The sequence below is a fragment of the Mustela nigripes genome, chromosome 9, assembly GCF_022355385.1.
Source record: "Mustela nigripes isolate SB6536 chromosome 9, MUSNIG.SB6536, whole genome shotgun sequence".
In the NCBI taxonomy this organism is placed as follows: domain Eukaryota; kingdom Metazoa; phylum Chordata; class Mammalia; order Carnivora; family Mustelidae; genus Mustela; species Mustela nigripes.
Genome location: NC_081565.1, coordinates 52,946,979 through 52,966,137, shown reverse-complemented (window position 1 = coordinate 52,966,137; position 19,159 = coordinate 52,946,979). Strand labels below are relative to the sequence as shown.

General features: G+C 39.6%; 1 protein-coding gene across 1 annotated transcript in view; it reads right to left on the bottom strand.

The window, feature by feature from the left end:
- The window catches only part of LOC132024140 (FRAS1-related extracellular matrix protein 1-like), an 82,620-nt gene that overhangs the window by 33,632 nt on the left and 29,829 nt on the right, over positions 1–19,159 (bottom strand). The window contains exons 3-5 of the mRNA XM_059410137.1: positions 14,612–14,706; positions 12,027–12,328; positions 10,273–10,469 (exon numbers count right to left, since the gene is read on the bottom strand). Of these exons, the coding sequence (XP_059266120.1) occupies positions 10,273–10,469; positions 12,027–12,328; positions 14,612–14,706 (594 nt within the window). The remainder of the gene's footprint in view (positions 1–10,272; positions 10,470–12,026; positions 12,329–14,611; positions 14,707–19,159) is intronic.

Here is a 19,159-nt window from a genome sequence, read left to right as displayed (position 1 = left end):
TTTATATACTATCAGGACAAACACAAAAACACAGAAACACTGGTGAAAGAAAAAGATGGGAGAGTGGTTATAAATTCTCAGTGTGGGTGAGGAAGGTTGTTTTGATTCTTTCTGGATGTATCTTAATATCTTTGTTAAAGGACTCAACTTTTCTAAGATAAAGGGGGATTAAAAATTGGTTTACCTATAGGGGTAGCATTCATTGGGGAAAGGGGATTACCTTGAAGTTTAACTCTATATGAATATTAGAAAATAAAAATAAAAAATAAATAAACTAGACTAAACTAAAATTTAAAAAAAAGAAACTTAAAAAATAGAAATTCAAAAGAAAAACACAGGTGTATGTATCAAAAAGTTCAGGTTAGAAGGTTATTATGGAATTTGATGTACTGGACATCTCACTGTGATGGTAAATAGGCTAAAAAATTATCTATATAAAAAAGAAATGAGCCAGAATAGTGGGAACAAATTAAAAATAAAAGTTGTCTTGTCATCTTTTTTTTTTTTTTTTTCCTTTCCTGGTTGGTTTTCTGGGGGAGGGGCCTGCCACGTGGGTTTTCAGTCAATGATGTTCTCTGAGTTAAGTCCTCCTGCTCCCCTCAAGGGGGTGGGCTCTGAAGAAACTGGTTTTTTTCAGGCTTTTGTCTCTGGAGGTTTTTATGTTTGTTCACTTTTTTTTTTTTCTCTCTCGCCTTGACCGCTTTTGATGGTTTTTGTAGGTTTAGAGGAAAGCAAACTGCACCCTGACCTCACTCTCAGAGAGAAGCCTCAGTCTGGCTGCAGAGCCCAAATATATTCCCCCTTGGCCGCAGGCAGAACAGGTTCTGAGTCGTGGTCCCTGGGGACGCAGGATTTTTTGCTTGTATCCAAAACCACGGCAGCGGCAGCTGTCTGGCCAGCTCCAGATCGCCAGAGATGTTCCAAGCAGCAATTGCACACTGAGATTTTCCCACTGGCCGGGGCTGGGAGTGCCTGGTCTTTCCGGGTCTGAAAGCACCAGACTGGTGCCTGTGCACACTTCTCTTAGAGGAGGGCGGGGGGTCCGACTCGGACTCTGATAGCAGGGCACAGAGCGAGCGTGGAGACTGTAAAAAGTCTGTGCTTCTGCCAGCTAGCGAGGCTCCTGTGAGGGGCTGGACTCCATGCGCTCTCAGGCAAGCTGGTGGCTCAGGGACCAAGACCTGGTTTCTCCGCTGCACTCTCTCTGGCTCTGCACCAGGGCTGGCTGTCCTAGGTCTGGGGACTTCAGCCCCTGTCCCTAACTGCCCCAATTCCCACAATTCCCCCCCCCCAACGTGATCCTTTGCTCTTTTTGAGTGCTTTCTACCAGACTCTAAGTTAATGCTGGTCTCCAGACGCAGGGACTCTCCTATTGGGATATTACTTTCCAAGGGGTCAGCTCTAGTGGCTCCCTCCCCCTTTTATTTATCTTCTGATAGCAGTCCGATGTTCCCACTCACTTTACCTGCCCACTGGCGTCTTCTGCTCCTGTAGAGATCCAAACGTGTATAATTCTGATCTCAGGCTGAATTCGTGGGTGATTGGAGTTCTTTGGAAGGTAATCAGCTCACTTTAGGGTACAGGTTGAAAGGGTGCCACCTCCTACTTCACCACCATCTTGTCTCCCCCCAAGGAAATGTATTAACTCCTTTTTAAAAAATATTTTACAATTTTCCTTTTTATACTTACATTCTATACTTTCATTGTATTTAATTTTATTTTATGTATACATAAGTTTTCCTTTCTTTACAATTGTGGGATACAGTTTCTTCTAACAAACAGACCAAAATACATTCCAAACCTGGTATGGAACAAGCATAGGGGACACTAGAGAATCCCCTTCTGGAGGAATAAAAGAACTAAAATCTAATAAAGTTAAAATCAAAAGGCTATTAATGTGATGTAATAAAAAAACAGAGGCTCTAATTGCTAGGATAAATGAGGCAGAAGAGATAATTCATGATATAGAAGACCAAATAATGGAAAATAAAGAAGCTGAGAAAAAAAGAGATGAATAACCACTGAAAAAGAGAGATAAAGGGAAGAATTTGAGAGATAAATGATAGCATAAAGCAAAACAATATTAGAATAATTGGGATCCAAGAAGAAGAGGAAGAGAGAGAAGCAGGAGGTATATTGGAGCAAATTATAGCAAAGAACTTCCTTAATCTGGGGAAAGAAACAGGCATTCCAGCCCAGAAGACACAGAGACCCCCACCTTCAAAATCAATAAAAATAGGTCAACATCCTGCTATATAACAGTGAAACTTGCAAATCTCAGAGACAAAGAGAAAAACCTGAAAGCAGCTCAGGACAAAAGGTCCATAAACTACAAGAGTAGAAACATTAGATTGGGAACAAACCTATCCACAGAGACCTGGCAGGCCGAAAAGGACAAGTATGATATTTTCAGGATGCTAAATGAGAAAAATACGCAGCCAAGAATACTTATCCAGCTATGATGTCATTCAAAATGGGAGAGACAAAAAGCTTCTAGGACACAGAGAAACTAAAAGAATTTGTGATCATGAAACCAGCCTTGCAAGAGATATTAAAAGAGATCCTTTAAGTGAAAAGAGAGCCCAAAAGTAACCTAGACCAGAAAGGAACAGAGACAATATACAGAAACAGTAACTTTACAGTTAATATAATGGCACTAAATTCATATCTTACAATAGTTACTCTAAATGTAAATGGGCTAAATGTTCCAATCAAAAGACAAAGGATATTGGATGGATAAAAAAGCAAGACCCATTAATATGTTGTCCACAAGAGATTCGTTTCAGATGAATCTCCTCCAAACTGGAAGTGTGGGGGTGTTAAACCATTTACCACGCTGATGGACTTCAGAAAAAAAGCTGCAGGAGAGGCAATCCTTATATCAGACAAATTAGATTTTAAACCAAAGATTGTAATAAGAGATGAGGAAGGACAGTCTATCATACATAAAGGGTCTATCCAACACAAAGAGCTAAACAATTATAAATATCTATGCCCCCAACTTGGAAGCACCCAAATACATAAATCAATTAATAACAGCATAAAGAAATTCATTGGTAATAATACAATAATAGTAGGGGACTTTAACACCCCACTCACGAATGGACAGCTCATTTAAGCAGCAAATCAATAAGGAAATAAGAGCTTTGAATGACACATTAGATCAGATGGACTTCACAGATATATTCAGAACATACCATCCTAAAGCAACTGAACACACATTCTTCTCGAGTGCACATGGAAGAGTCTCCAGAAGAGATCACACACTGGGTCACAACTCAGATCTCAATTGGTACCAAAAGACTAGGATTATTCCCTGCATATTTTTGGACACAGCGCTTTGAAATTAGAATTCAATCACAAGGGGAAAATTGGGAACGACTTCAATACATGGAGGTTAAAGAGCATCCCACTGAAAAAAGAATGGGCTAACCAGAAAATTAAAGAAGACTTTTAAAAATTCATGGAAAGAAATGAAAATGAAAACACATCTGTTCAAAACCTTTAGGATGCAGCAAAGGTGGTCATGAGAGGGAAGTATATAGCAATACAAACCCTTCTCAAGAAAGAAAAAAGTCTCAAATACACAACCTAACTTTACACCTAACAGAGCAAGAGAAAGAACTGCAAATAAAACCTAAATCTAGCAAGAAAAGAGAATTAACAAAGATTAGAGCAGAAATCAATGAAATAGAAACCATAGAAAAAAGCAGTAAAACAGATCAACAAAACTAGGAGGTAGTTCTTTGAAAGAATTAATAAGATTGATAAATCCCTGGCCAGACTTATCAAAAAGAAAAAAGAAAGGACCCAAATAAATGAAATTATGAATGAAAGAGCAAGGATTACAGCCAACACCGAAGAAATACAAACAAGTATAAGAACATATTATGAGCAACTATATGCCAACAAATTAGGCTATCTGGAGGAAATGGATGCATTCCTAGCAACACACAAACTACCAAACTAAACTAAAACAGAAAACAGGAAGAAATAGAAAACCTGAACAGACCCATAACCAGCAAGGAAACTGAAAAAGTAATTAAAAATCTCCCAAAAAACAAGAGTCCAGGGCTAGATGGCTTTCCAGAGAATTCTACCAAACATTTAAGGAAGAACTAATACCTTTTCTTCTTAAGCTGTTTCAAAATAGAAATAGAAGAAAAACTTCCAAACTCATTCTGTGAGGCCAGCATTGCCATGATCCCAAAACTAGTCAAAGACCCCACCAAAAAGAATTATAGACAATATCTCTGAGGAACATGGATGCAAAAATTTTCAGCAAGATCTTAGCCCATAAGCTCCAACAGTACATTAAAAGGATTATTTACCACGACAAAGTGGGATTTATGCCTGGGCTGCAAGGCTGGTTCAACATCAGCAAATCGATCAATATGATCCACTACATTAATAAAATAAAGGATAAGAACCATATAATCCTCTCAATAGACGCAGGAAAAGTATTTGACAAAGTCTAGCATCCTTTCTTGATTAAAACTCTCCACAGTGTATAGAGGGAATATCACTCAACAACATAAAAGCCATTTACAAAAAACCCATAGCAAATATCATTCTCAATAGGAAAAACTGAGAGCTCTTCCTTGAGGGCTGGAACAGGGCAGAGAAATCCACTATCGCTGCTGTTGTTCAACATAGTACTAGAAGTCATAGCCTCAGCAATCTTACATCAAAAAGAAATAAAAGATATCCAAATCTGCACAGAAGAAGTCAAACTCTCACTTTTTTCAAATGGCATGATAAACTATGTGGAAAACCCAAAAGACTCCACCCCCAAGTTGCTAGAACTCATACAGGAATTCAGCAAAGCAGGAGGATACAAAATTAGTGCATTTCTATACACTAACAATGAGACAAAAGAAAGAAAAATTAAGGAATTGATCCCATTTACAATTTGCACCAAAAACCATAGTAATGAACTTAAAGAAAGACGCAAAGGATCTGTACTCAGAAGACTATAGAACACTCATGAAAGAAATTGAGGAAGACACAATGAAATGGAAAAACATTCCATGCTCATGGACTGGAAGAACAAATACAGTGAAAATGTCTATGCTACTTAGAGCAATCTATACATTCCATGCAATCCCTATCAGAATACTGCCAATTTTTTTTTCACAGAGCTGGAACAATCCTAAAATTTGTATGGAACCAGAAAAGATCCCAAATAGCCAAAGGAATGATGAAAAAGAAAAACAAAGCTGGTGGCATCACAATTCTGGACTTCAAGCTATATTACAAAGCTATAATCATCAAGAAAGCATGGTACGGGCATAAAAACAGACACACAGTGGAACAGAGTAGAGAGCCCAGAAATAGATCCTCAACTCTATGGTCAACTAATCTTCAACAAAGCAGGAAAGAATATCCAATAGAAAAAAGACAGTCTCTTCAACAAATTGGTGTTGGGAAAATTGGACAGCCACATGCAGAAGACTGAAACCAGACCATTTTGTTACACCATGAAAAGAATCCATGAAAATCCTTGAGAAGAACACAGGCAGCAACCTCTTCAACCTTAGCCACAGCAACTTCTTCATAGACACATTGCCAAAGGCAAGGGAAATGACAGCAAAAGTGAACTATTGGAAATTCATCAAGAAAAAAAGCTTTTACACAGCAAAGGAAATAGTCAACAACCAAAAGACAACCAACAGAATGGGAGAAAATATTTGCAAATGTCTTACCAGATAAAGGACTAGTATCCAACAAACTCAACACCCAAAGAATGAATAATTCCAACAAGAAATGGGCAGAGGATATGAACAGACATTTCTGGAAAGAAGACATCCTATCTGGATGCCAACAAACACATGAAAAAGTGTTCAACATCACTTGGCCTCAGGGAAATGCAAATCAAACCCACAATGAGATACCACCACACACCAGTCAGAATGGCTAACATTAACAAATCAGGAAACAACAGGTGTTGGCAAGGATGCAGAGAAAGGGGAGCCCTCTTATACTGTTGGTGATGCAGAGTAGTTCAACCACTCTGGAAAACAATATGGAGATTCCTCAAAAAGTTGAAAATAGAGATACCCTACAACCCAGGAACTGTACTACTGGGTATTTACCCCAAAGATACAAATATAGTGATCCAAAGGGGCATGTGCACCTGAATGTTTATAGCAGCAATGTCCACAATAGCCAAATTATGGAAAGAGCCCAGATGTCCATTGACAGATCAGTGGATAATGAAGATATGGTATATATATGTAATGGAATACAACTCAGCCATCAAAAACAATGAAATCTTGCCATTTGCAATGACATGGATGGAATTAGAGGGTATTATGCTAGGTGAAGTAAGTCAATCGGAGAAAGACAATTACCATATGATCTCACTCATATGTGGAATGTAAGAAACAAAACAGAGGACGGTATAGGAAGGAGGGAAAATAAAACAAGATGAAATCGAGAGGGAGACATACTGTAAGAGATCCTTTTTTTTTTTTTTTTTAAGATTTTATATATTTGACAGAGAGAGGAACACCAACAGAGGGAGTGGGAGAAGTAGCAGGCTCCCACAGATCAGGGAGCCCAATGTGGGGCTCAATCCCAGGGATCATGACACCTAATGACTGAGCCACCCAGGCATCCCCCATAAGAGACTCTTAATCATAGAAAAAAATTGAGGATTGCTGGAGGGGAGGGATGGGGTAACTGGGAGTTAGACATTAAGGAGGGCATGTGATGTAATGAGCACTGGGTATTATATAAGACTAATGAATCACAGAGGTAGATAAGACCTCTACCTCTGAAACTAATAATACATTATATGTTAATTAATTGAATTTAAATTTTAAACCCCTCCCCACAAAAAAGGACAGTGTGGGTGGGCAGTTAAGACTGATAAAATATACAAGCAAGTATTCTTATAAGCATCATATATTTAATATTATTCTGGCCAAACCAGTGGGGAATAGAGGAAAAAAAAAAAAAAAAAGGAGGAATAATTACTGAAAAAGAAAAGACAAAATTATCATCATTAGTGAAAGACATAATTATGGTCTTCAAAAGCCCAAAGAACTGAAAAATTCTTAGAATAATTGAATTCAAGAAAGAAGCCAGATAAAAGAAAATTATACCAAAAATAGCTTTCCTATTTATCATCAGTAACCAATGAGAAGATATAATGGAGGGAAAAGTGTCTATTCACAGTAATTTCTCAAAAGCAAACTGCCTAGGACTGAACTAGTAAGTGTGCTCAACTTACATGAAGAAAACTGCAAATTTTACAGAAACACATCAAAGAATATTTGCCTAGATGAAGTGAGGTCCCTCATTTCTGGATGAGAGTGCTCAGTGTGGTAAATGTTCTAATATTCCAATTATTTCCAAAATAATTTATAGTTTTAATCCCATCCTGATAAAAATACATAGGCATTTACTTTAATGGAAATAAATGATTTAATTCTTTATTGAGAACTAAGATTAGGTGAGAATGGATAAGAAAACTTTGAAGACAAGTGATAAGGAAGAACTTGCCTGTGAAATATTAAAGTGTATTACTGACCTTTTATATTTAGAATAACTGATACTGGCACAGAAATAAGGAGGTATATCTAAGAAACAACAGAGCTAGCCTTTCTTTCTATTCAATAGAAAAAGCATCAAAAATCAATGAGAAACAGTTTCATTATTCAAAATCTAGTGTTGAAATTTTTGACTACTTGGAGAAAAAAAACTGTTCCTGTGTTTCACAATATGATGAAATTCATTTCAGATGGATTAAAAAGGCAACTGTAAACAAGAAAATCTTAAGAACCTAGAAGGAATTATGGACGAAATAGTCATTTAGTCACTTGATGAGGATGGACTGTACAAATATAAAAATAATAAAATAACAAAATTCAAAATCTTCAAATATAGTATAAATTCAGTCACATAAAACAAAACCAACATTGGTGTGCATGTCTCCTGACCATGAGGGTGCATACGTGTGTGTGTAAAAAGTGGGAGAAACAGAGCTCATTTCGTTTTCTTCTTATTTTGCTTTCTGTGTGTTTTTCAAAAAAAATTCTCTGAGAGCACCTGGGTGGCTTAGTGGGTTAAAGCCTCTGCCTTCGGCTCAGGTCATGATCCCAGGGATCTGGGATTGAGCCCCACATCGGGCTCTCTGCTCAGCGGAAAGCCTGCTTCCTCCTCTCTCTCTCTCTGCCTGCCTCTCTGCCTGCTTGTGATCTCTGTCAAATAAATAAATAAAATCTTAAAAAAAAAAATTCTCTGCAGTGAACATATTACTTTGATATTCATAAAGGAATGTTTTATGATGCCAAACTGACTATGGAGTAGGTTAATTAATAAGAAGGTCATTTTATGGGGTAAAATCCCAATCAAACTGATCTAAAAATATAAACAATAAAGCCCTAACTCAATATAGAGAAGTAAAATTTAAAAATCAGTCAGGAAGAGAGACTATGGACTCTGAAAAACAATCTGAGGGGGGTTTGAAGTGGCGGAGGAGTGGGAGGTTGGGGTACCAGGTGGTGGGTATTATAGAGGGCACAGATTGCATGAAGCACTGGGTGTGGTGAAAAAAATAATGAATACCGTTATGCTGAAAATAAATAAAAAATAAATTTAAAAAAATCAGTCAGGAAGAAAAATGAGTATATATATTTTTTAATGGAGATACGTCAATCAAAGTGAAAGTTTTGGGGCGCCTGGGTGGCTCAGTCAATTGAGCATCCAACTTTTGATTTCGGCTTGGGTCATGATCTCAGGGTCCTGAGATTGAACCCTGTGTCAGGCTCTGCACTGAGCATGGAACCTGCTTGAGATTCTCTCTCTTTTCCCTGTGTTCCCCCGTCCCCACTCATTCTTTCTCTCTCTCTCTCTCTCTCTCAAGATAAAACAAAATAAAATAAGATAAAAGTAAAAATATTTTTGTGTCACAAAGACAAGACGACATCTACTACTAGTTAGGAGACCTAGAATTTAGTTCTGACTCGGTCATAAAACAGCTGTGTATGTATGTGCAAGGTATACGATTTCTCTGATCACCATTATACAACAAGCTGTTTGGGCTACACCAGTTGTTTCCAAACCTAGCTGATGATCCATTTTTTTTCCTGGGTGGCTTTTTTAACTAGCAAAATACGCCTCGTGCTTACTATGTGCTAGGCTTTGCACCAACTGCCTTTTATCTTTGCACCAACTCTCAATTACTCTAAGAAGTCAGTTCCATTATTTCCATTTTAAGATTTATTAAAATGAGGCATAAAATCCAAGTCAAATAGCTAGTTAAACACACACTTGAATCCAGGCAAAGTGGGCGCAGGGTTCATGCTCTTAGCTATTAATGTTAGACTCAGAAATCTTTTTAAAAATCTTTGAAAATTCACCAGGTGATTTGACCAGACCATCTCAAAGTTGTTGTTTTTTTTATCTCAATTCTATAATTCTCTGATCCTGTCTTGTCATTTTCTTATCATTTTGTATTTTATCCATTCCTTGGGAGTGACAATGTTCAATATCTGACTTTCTTGGGAGAAATCCTGTGAGAAGTCAAATTTTGAAAGATGGAGGTCTCTCATGACTCTAATCTTGGATCATCTTATGTCAGCACAGAATCCAAGCTGTTTCAGCTGGTACACAGTTGCCCCAAATAAAACAAATTACAGAGTACATGAATCAATTCAGTAGGGTGTTAAATATTTCATATAAATTGATTTCATCTTCTACCTTCATTTCAAAGTGAAGAGATCAATAGGAGGAAAGGGCAGGGGGATTTGAAAGAGACTGAAAGATGGAGGGGGCCTTGGGCTGTCTCCTTGATGGCCTGGTCTTCCATCTCCCAGTCTGAAAGAGTAAAAAGGATATAAACCACTATTCCCATAATACTGGGACGGACTTGCTCTTTGTCTCCCACAGCCTTGCCTAGTTGATTTGTGGACCCCCTCATTTCCTCTAATAGGCGAAAAGAGTTTCTAACCAAGATGGAGGGAAATGAAGCCTGGAAGAGAGGGTGCTCCAAAAGACCAATTGTCAAGCTTAAGAAAACTGAAGGAAGAGGCGTAAGAAGGGTTGCATGTGACCAGACCAGACCTTCCTCCATTGCCTTAGAGGGGCAAAGCTAGAAGAGAGGCAGGGAAGGGAAATTATATACTTATATTCTGCAGCTCTAATGAGTCACTGGGCAGTCCCACCCATGGTAGCACAGGAGCTGTCCCTGGCGTGGCAGCCAGCACGAGTGGCTCTCTCGCTACAGATCAGCTGGGGACACAGACACATAAGCCCCAACTCTACCTTGTACACGATTTTGCTCCTGCCATCTGTGAGGTCCAGCTGGATGGAGATGTAGTCGATGTTGGGAGAAGGGGGATCTGTGTGTTGATAGCGAAGCCCCATCAGCAGGAACTCCTCACAGCTCACCTTGGCACTTCCCATTTTCTTCAGTCCCAGGGCACAGCTTCCACCTGGACACCTCAGCTCTGTTCCCAGTTCTAGAATGTACAGCACTGAGTTAAGACAGCTACTTGAGCATGAATGTGAAATTTTTAAAAATCCTCCCTCCCGTGGATCCTGACTGCCTCAGGAATACCCACGCATACCCTCTAATCATTCACAGAGGGGGATGGCATTGTTCAATAACCCTATAACTTCTTTTCCTGAAAAGAATGGTTGACCCGTTTTCTCCCCCAAGATCCTTGCCCACAGAATGTTACACTGAAAAAAAAATAATAAAATACATGTTCTGGTGACTGAACATCCCTGACAAAGAGGCCACTGGGTCAAGACAGGCTTTCCACATTCTAGTGCTGGTCTTCCTTCACAGCATGCACGTCCATGGCTCCTTCATGCACTCTCTCCAAGGCTGTTCAACTTGCTGAAATTCACTCCCCACTGTGTTCATCACACCCCCAAGTCCCGACACCTTTCCAGGTCCCCTTAGTCCTTTTACTAAACCCTCCTTTAAGTAATCTTTGATAGCCTGAACCAACCTGCTCTCTCTCATTAAAAACCACCATCATCTCTTCAAGAGTGTGTCTCTTTCTTTGCCCAACTTCTTTTTACAGTCGTGTAGGGTGATACCCATAGGCCACTTATTTTTCGAGTGGTCTTTCCCTATTGTATAAAATGAGTGTTCTAATTTTTAGCCAGATGGTCATGAACACTAAATGGGAGGGTTCATGTGCAAACATACCTTTAGCTGTAAGTTGTTGCCCAAATTCAAGGTATCACTATGACTGTGATTATTGGTCTTCCCTTAGTGCCTAGAACATTATTATGCACAGAGGAGGTACCCAAAATACACTGATTAGATGAGTAACAGAAGGGACATCATCCATCAACTCCTCCTGATTTAAACCACAGCTAATGGCCACCTGCTCTACGTCAAACTTATTTGTAATCAAATAATACTTAATAAATGCACCAGCTGCTCTTACTACCACTGCCACTGTGAATAACAGCTGACCATCACTGAGCGCCTGCTATGGGCCCGACACCATGTGAAGCCCACTGCATGCATGTCATCTCATTTACTCCATCCGGCCACAAACTTGGGGAGCAGCTACTATCTTTGCCCATTTTACAGAGACTTAACCAGGTTAAATATGTTACCTAAAATCACTTAGGAAATAAAGAGCAGAAGCTGTTTCAAACCAAGGTCACTTTGATTCCAAAGTCTATACTCTTAACCACTAGCCAACATTGTTCAACCAGTTATAATATCAAAGATAAAAGATATTTTTTGTCAAAATAGAAGATGAATATTAACAGATGTTTTTGTCAGTTCTATTAACATTTGGGTACATATTAAAACATACATATGAGGGGAGCCTGGGTAGTTCAGTCGGTTAAGCATCTGACTCTTGGTGTTGGCTCAGGTCGTGAGATCCAGCCCCACATCAGGCTCCAAGCTCAGCAGGGAGTCTGCTTGAGATTCTCTCCCACTTTCCCTCTCTTCCTCCACCATTCTCACTTTCTCCCTCTCCCTGCCTCTCTCGCTTATAAATAAATCTTCAAAAAAAAATAACAAAAAAGAACACGGTACATACGAGTTTCAGGGAAAAAACTGTGTGGCTGATCTCCACGAGGTTTTTCTGGCCGAGGCTCCAGCAGGACCATCTGACCGTGGGCTGGCAGCCGGCTTCCCACAGGATCCAGCCTGACCGTACACTCCAGGCCAGCCGTCCTCTCGTAATCAAATCTGAGGAGGTTCTTATCAATGGCTGGGGAAAGACCATAGAATTCAGACACCTCCAGGACATTGTTACTCCTACGGATGATGTTACAGTCTGGTTCGAGGAGATAGACCCGCAGGATAAAGGTTTCTGTGAAGGTATCAGTCTCAGTAAATCTGTGGAGAGAACAAAGCAAAGGCAATGTTTAGCAGAGCTCAGGTACACTTCCGGTATCTAAAGACTGACTTTATAAAATGCGCATATAGGGTAGAGTTTGCATTTTGTTATATACTCGACTCCCAATCTCTGATCTCTTCCTTTCTTCTCCTTATCTTGGTGTCAACTCCTTTATCTGCCATCTCCCTCCCCAGTGAGCTTTCTTTCCACACCTTCTCTCAAACCCATCATCCACATTGATATGTAGTGATGGCTGGGAGCTCAGAGTCTCACTTCTAGCACATCTGTCATTTGAGTAGCAAGCTTGTGTAATTTATGGATCGGGTCTTAATTCAGGAGTGAAAGGATGAGGAGTTTCTGAAGCATCAACACCTTTCTGCGCTTCAGAAACCTATGAGAGACATTGTAAATTCCACTTTACAGAGGGGGAATCTGAGGCAGAGAGAGGCCAAGTAGCTCGCCAAAGGAGCTGATGAGGAGGAGAGAGGGGAATAAGCATGTTCTCTGATTTTCTGCCTCCAGCTCCTCTAAATATTTTCTTTCGAATGTCCTCCAGCAGCTGCTTTGACTGAGCCCTGCTCGCCAAATCCCCTATCCTGCCCCTTGGAAACTCAAGGAAGAAGTGGGAGAAGCCAGAACCACCAGCTTTTCCAGGCAAGCTGTCCAAGGTTAGTTTTTTAACTCTAAAGCCTTAGAAAGATCAAACAGCCCTGTGTGCTGGTGATACAGAATCTCTGGGTACTATTTCATTTTTTGAGCACAGCATTGTGTTCAAGCCTCTCTTTCAGCCCTTGTTCACATTACAGTTATCTACCATATTTTGCATCAGATTATGAACACCAAAAATCCATGAATCTTCATTCTTGTGTTTCCTATGCCCAGCATTGGGCCTTGAGTTATAGTAGGTAATTATAAGTGTCTATAGAACGATTCAACATGCTAGTGTCTTCTACAAAACTCTTTGCAATAGTACTGTGGTACTTAAGGGAAATTCATACTAAGATATTTCAGCCAGATATTCATAACCGCCGTAAAAATCTATCTAAAAGCCTATTCCAAAAACCTATCTAAAAGCCTGGGTGGCTCAGTCAGTTAAGCATCTGCCTTTGGCTCAGATCATATTCCCAGGGTCCTGGCATCGAGCCCCATGTCAGGCTCTCCCCTCAGCTGGGAGCCTGCTTCTCCCTCGCCCTCTGCCTGCCTCTCCTCCTGTTGTGCTCTCTCCCTATCAAATAAGTCAGTAAAATCTTGGAAAAAAAAAAAAACCTACTCCGCCAACTGCGTTGTCAGATACCTCTATGAAGTGAGCAATACCATAACCATGAACTTAATTTTTAAGCTAATTTTTACTGAGATGAAATTTACCTTTTTAAAGTATACAACTCAGTGGTTTTTTGTATATTCATAAGGTGGTGCAACCTTCACAACCACCTAATTCCAGAACGTTTTTATTCCCACAGAAAGAAATCCTTACCCGTTAGTGGTCACTCCCCATTTGCCCTTCCCCCGGCCCTTGGCAACCACTAATCTGCGTTCTGTGTTTTATGAATTTGCCTTTTCTAGAAAAGGTATGTGACCTTTTGTGTCTGGTGTGTTTCATTTCGCATGATGGTCTCGAGGTTCGCCCATGTTACAGCCTACATCAGTACTTCATCCGCTGAGTAATATTCCATTGTATGGATACACCACATTTTGTTCACACATTCATCAGTTGGGTTATTTCAAATTTTTAGCTATTATGAATGATGCTACAATGAAGATCTGTGTGCAAGTTTTGGGGGAATAAAGGTTTTTATTTCTCTTACACATATATTTAAGAGTAGAATTGCTGGCTCACACAGACACTCTGTACTTAACTTTATAGCTGATTATTTAAACATTTTTATCATTTAATATGCTTACGATTAGAAGACATACCTGACTTCTTATTAACTGAGCAGCTGATAATCAAAATAAAGAATAGCATTCAATTTTGGAATATGTTTTCTGAGTTCTTTTTAAGAATTTGTATTTCGTAATTTTAATTTCCCATCATAAGCAGGAAGGTAGATCACCAGAGTACCTGTACAAGAACTTTACAGGGGAACAGGACAGAAGCTTTCCACAGAAAAGATGATACAAATAAAGATAATTGAAAATCGACAATTCTTGCCTCACCTACTTAGGTCCCCAATTTCTATTGATTACTTGCTTGTTTGGGATCTAGCAACTAGCCTCATGATAACATCAATCTATAGAAAAATCCTGAAGAAGTACACAGAATGGTTATGTGTGCTGCTTACCTGTAAAGTCTAAGCTTCACTGTGTCTTCATCAAGAATCGGGCAACCATTATGAATATACTTTACTTCATTGGGAAGGAAATGGCAGTCAAAGACCTAGTTCACGTGAAGAAATGGACAAATACTTGTGAAAAAAATTGGTACAAGATTAGATGTTTCTGGCAGCAGAGTACCGCCTAGGGAAACCATGGTCTGTTAGAACGGTATGTCTGAGTGTGTATATGTGTGCGTACGCGTGTCCATGTTGTAACCACCACCATCTCTGCCCACCCCTGTGCCCGCTCCCAGCCTGCTTCTATAGATGTGTCTTATTTTAAGAATACCTAAACCATGGGGTGCATGGGTGGCTCAGTGGGTTAAGCCTCTGCCTTCAGCTCAAGTCATGATCTCAGGGTCCTGGGATCCAGCCCTGCATCGGGCTCTCTGCTCAGCGGGGAGCCTGCTTCCCACTCTCTCTCTGCCTGCCTCTCTGCCTGCTTGTGATCTCATCTCAATCTCTGTCAAATAAATAAATAAAATCTTAAAAAAAAAAAAAAAAGAATATCTAAACCATGATAATCCAAACAGATCAAGCAGATATATTAAGGAGTAATTATCTCTTAAAATGATTCTGTTTACAGTCTCCAGTATATTTAAACTATGGTTCCATTTATCAAAATATAATACACCCACACCCTTCAGGGGTTCATAGCAATGGAATTAGAGGCCTACCTGTGCATATGCATGAAAAGGTACACATTACCCCACACACTAACACACTGTATTGATTATATATCTTTTTCTTTTCCTTTCTTTCTTTTCCAAATAGCATTTTTATATTCCAAAATAAAGCCACAGGCTATGGACACTGTTGTGGTTGATCAGAGCCAAACGTGGCCCCAAACTGCTTCTCATATAATTGCAAAAGACTGCTTTACTGGTTACGAACAGCAGAAATGGTTGATGAGGGGGCATGGGTGGTTAAGCGCCTGCCTTCAGCTTGGGTTGTGATCCCCAGGTCCTGGAATCAAGTCCCACCTGGGGTTTCCTGCTCAGTGGAGAGCCTGATTCTCCCTCCACCTCTCCCTCCCTGGCCCCCTCTGCTCATGCACTTTCCCTCTCTCAAATAAATAAACAAAATCTTTTTTTAAAGTGGTTGATGAGACCAATAGCAAGCTAAAGGTAATTTCTTCCATCCAAATAAAATTATAATTAACTGAATCCCTATTAAGGAAACTGTACCGTTGTATTTTGGGAACTCTCTTTTTTGGGGGGCGGGAGGGGACTGTAATTCTTAAAAGAAGAATTTTCTCTCCCAACCACACCATGACTCTCCTTCTGCCCAACCTGACTTGTCAGAGTGTTAAGAAATACCCTTGTAGTATCCCCATACCATAACTGTTGAGTTCATGGTGTTTAGCCTACATTCTGTCACAGTTTCAAACATTTACAGACAACATCATCCTCTCTAAGACTTTACTACTAATACAAATGATCTTTTCCCACAGACATCATTGGCTCCTCTTTTTAATTGACAACAAAGAAGGAGATAAAGGAAAGACCTTCCCCATATCATTGACAAATAGTCCTGGTGATAAAGAGACAATCTGGTTTGTTAAAAGAAACATCTGTTTTATTTTCGTAATATGTTTTCCTTTTATAAAAGGCGACAACCATAATTGTCCATAAATTTACTAACTAAAACAAAGGAGAGCTAAATCCTTTTCTAATTACTGTCTAGCCTTGGCTTTTTCCACTTCAACTGCTTTTCAATTACAATTTATAATTAAATTGTCACACATTCCTAATTCATTACTCACTTTAATGACAGTATACTGGTTCAACCTAGAGATGTTTTCTTACGGCCGCATTTCTGATTCAAAAAAGCAAGCTCAGCTCTAAACTGAGGGGATTTTCCACCCAAGAAATGTCTTGCTTTGAAACAGGTGTGAGAAGTGCTCGGTGTGAGGAAGTTGTGTCCTAAAACATGGGGAAAACATATTGCCACAGACCTTGCCTAATTGACTACATCAGGAGGGTTATCTAAACAGAAGGTACTGGTGTGCGCCAATGGAAATCCCTTTCCAAATATCCAATAGGAAAATGAACCTGTTGGTCCTAAGACAAACTTCAGTAATGAAATGAAAACACTAATTGAACAGATGTTAAACAAAACATTTTCTGTGCAAATCAAATAAAACTGTTCATTACACAGCAGGGTGTTGTTAATACAGTCATCTCACTAGAAACGGGTTCACATAAGCCTTGCTTTCAGCTTACTGGTAAGTGCTATTAAAGAATAATGCTTAGGCTTTGTGTGTATGCACACGCATTCGGCTATGCTTAATTTCAAAAACACCATAAGAAATCAAGCCTTGGAAGCGTTGCATTAAAAATAAGCACATAATCTCCCCCCCCCCCCCCCCCCCCCCCCCCAAAAAGAAAAGAGAAAACAACAGACTTTATGTAGGAATCTGGTTTCTGTTGAAATTATCATACTAAAGTAGGAAGATCATCCGGGAGTTTGAGAAACAAAGTTTTCTGGATACATAGATTTCCTTCTGGTACAAATATCTGACAAAAAGGTAATGAAACTCCACAGCTCAATGGGTTCCTTTTCTACACAATAAATTTTAGAAGATACAAGTGACATATTTACTTTAGACCATACAAATCCATTTGAGATGCTACATTTACCTCCAGAAATGCGCTCACTGAACATTTTCTCATTTTAAAGCCACAGCACTTGAGGAGACAAGTTGGGACTTTTTTGGAGCCCCATCCCTGGCCTGCCTATTCAGACATCCCTAAATCAGACAGGCACGCTGTTTCTGCTCCATATTCTTTCTAGCAACTGGATTTTTGTCTTAAAATCAGAGAAATTTTGGAATGGAGATGACTAGGAGATCTCTTATAACCCTTGACTCTAATAAGTGTTTTACCTGATTGTAGTCACTTAGATGCTCTTTCGCTCTCTAGTATCTCAGAGACAGCCAGATGGCAAACACCATTAAACATCACCAAAAATAAATAATGGAGACAATTCCACTATTTGCGGAGAAAGTACTATATATATGTTTATGAGTCATAGGCTATTTGAGACAGGGAGAGGATACTCCTCAGAGGCTGACTTAAGGAACAGTATATTCTCCCCAAATTACTTTCTAAGGAGGGAGAATCTGGTGAAGAACAGGGCTTTTGCTTTGCACGCGTAGGGCCAGAGATAATAAACCAGGAAGAAATTTTTTTCTCTTCCCTCATAAAATATTCAACCTCACTTCTAAATAAATACTGAATGATTTTTAAAAATATATTGATTGGAAAGGGTACCAAATTACGAGTTCATTTCTTGATAAGGCACCCATATACATCCGTGCAGCCCCGGACTCTGGTGTTCTAGGACTAGGGTCCTCTATTGCTCTCTAAAAATCCAAGGATTTGCTTTTAACAAACTGAGTCCTTGTAGTTAGGACTCCATGTTCTGTAGTTGAGCTTATTCATGTCACCTATTCATTGCCCTTAGTCATGTGGGATCTAGGTATGAGCCACCTCAGGTCTCTCTTCTTTCCCTGACTGTAAGTTCCAACCAACCAAACTTCCACTGGTCACCTGGGTGGTTTTGTCCCTTAAGCATCTGACTTAGGCTCAGGTCATGATCTTGGGGTCCTGGAATGGACCCCAAGTCCAGCAGGGAGTCTGCTTGCCCTTCCTCCTGCTCATGCTCTCTCTCTCTCTTATAAACAAAATCTTAAAACATGCACACACACACTTTTGCAGTGCAAACGGTGTTGGGAGAAAGTATAAAGATGCTGCAAGTCCCAAACACTTGGGACTACAACCCCTTAGGAGCTGGGACCATTACTGTATTCAGTTCGGAGGTGCCCATCAGAAGCTCTGAATAACAAAAGAAAATCTCGTGGGAAACTGGAGAGAGACATTTTGTTGCTGTCACATCAGGAATGCTCCCTAAGTAGAAACCCACCACAGAGTTGTGATGTATTTCAGAACTGGCCTATCCTCTGAGAGCGGTAAATCAAACAGCTTGCAATAACCACCTGAGTTAGTATCGATCTAAGTCCCCTTCCATTTGTCTCCACATCATCTAGTACCACTGTGGAGTAACTTCCTGGAATAAAAGTCTTTAGCCAAATGGAGAAGAAAGTTAATGTTCACGGTTCACAAATAATGGTGCATGTTTCCAGAAGCAGCAGTAGCAGCCAGTGCAGAACATTCTCAAAATTGTCTGCATTGGGAGGAAGTTAAACCACAGTAGGGATGAGCCATAAAACCAGAACCAATTTCCTATTTTATATAGAGGTAAACTTCTACTTCAGGCACGTACAATATATGATAATACAGACTATTTTCAACCCAATGACTTAGACAGTAACTCTAGTCTGCTCTTAGAAGATAATCCTACAAAAGGATTGTGCCTAATATACTCTTAAATGATAAGGTCTCCAAGATTTTGACTAAAGGAACACATTTTTCTACAGACATTTTTGAAGAAACAATGAATATTTAAAATGAAGTATTTTCACCTCTCCTTGCCATGTCTCTCCTCCCACTC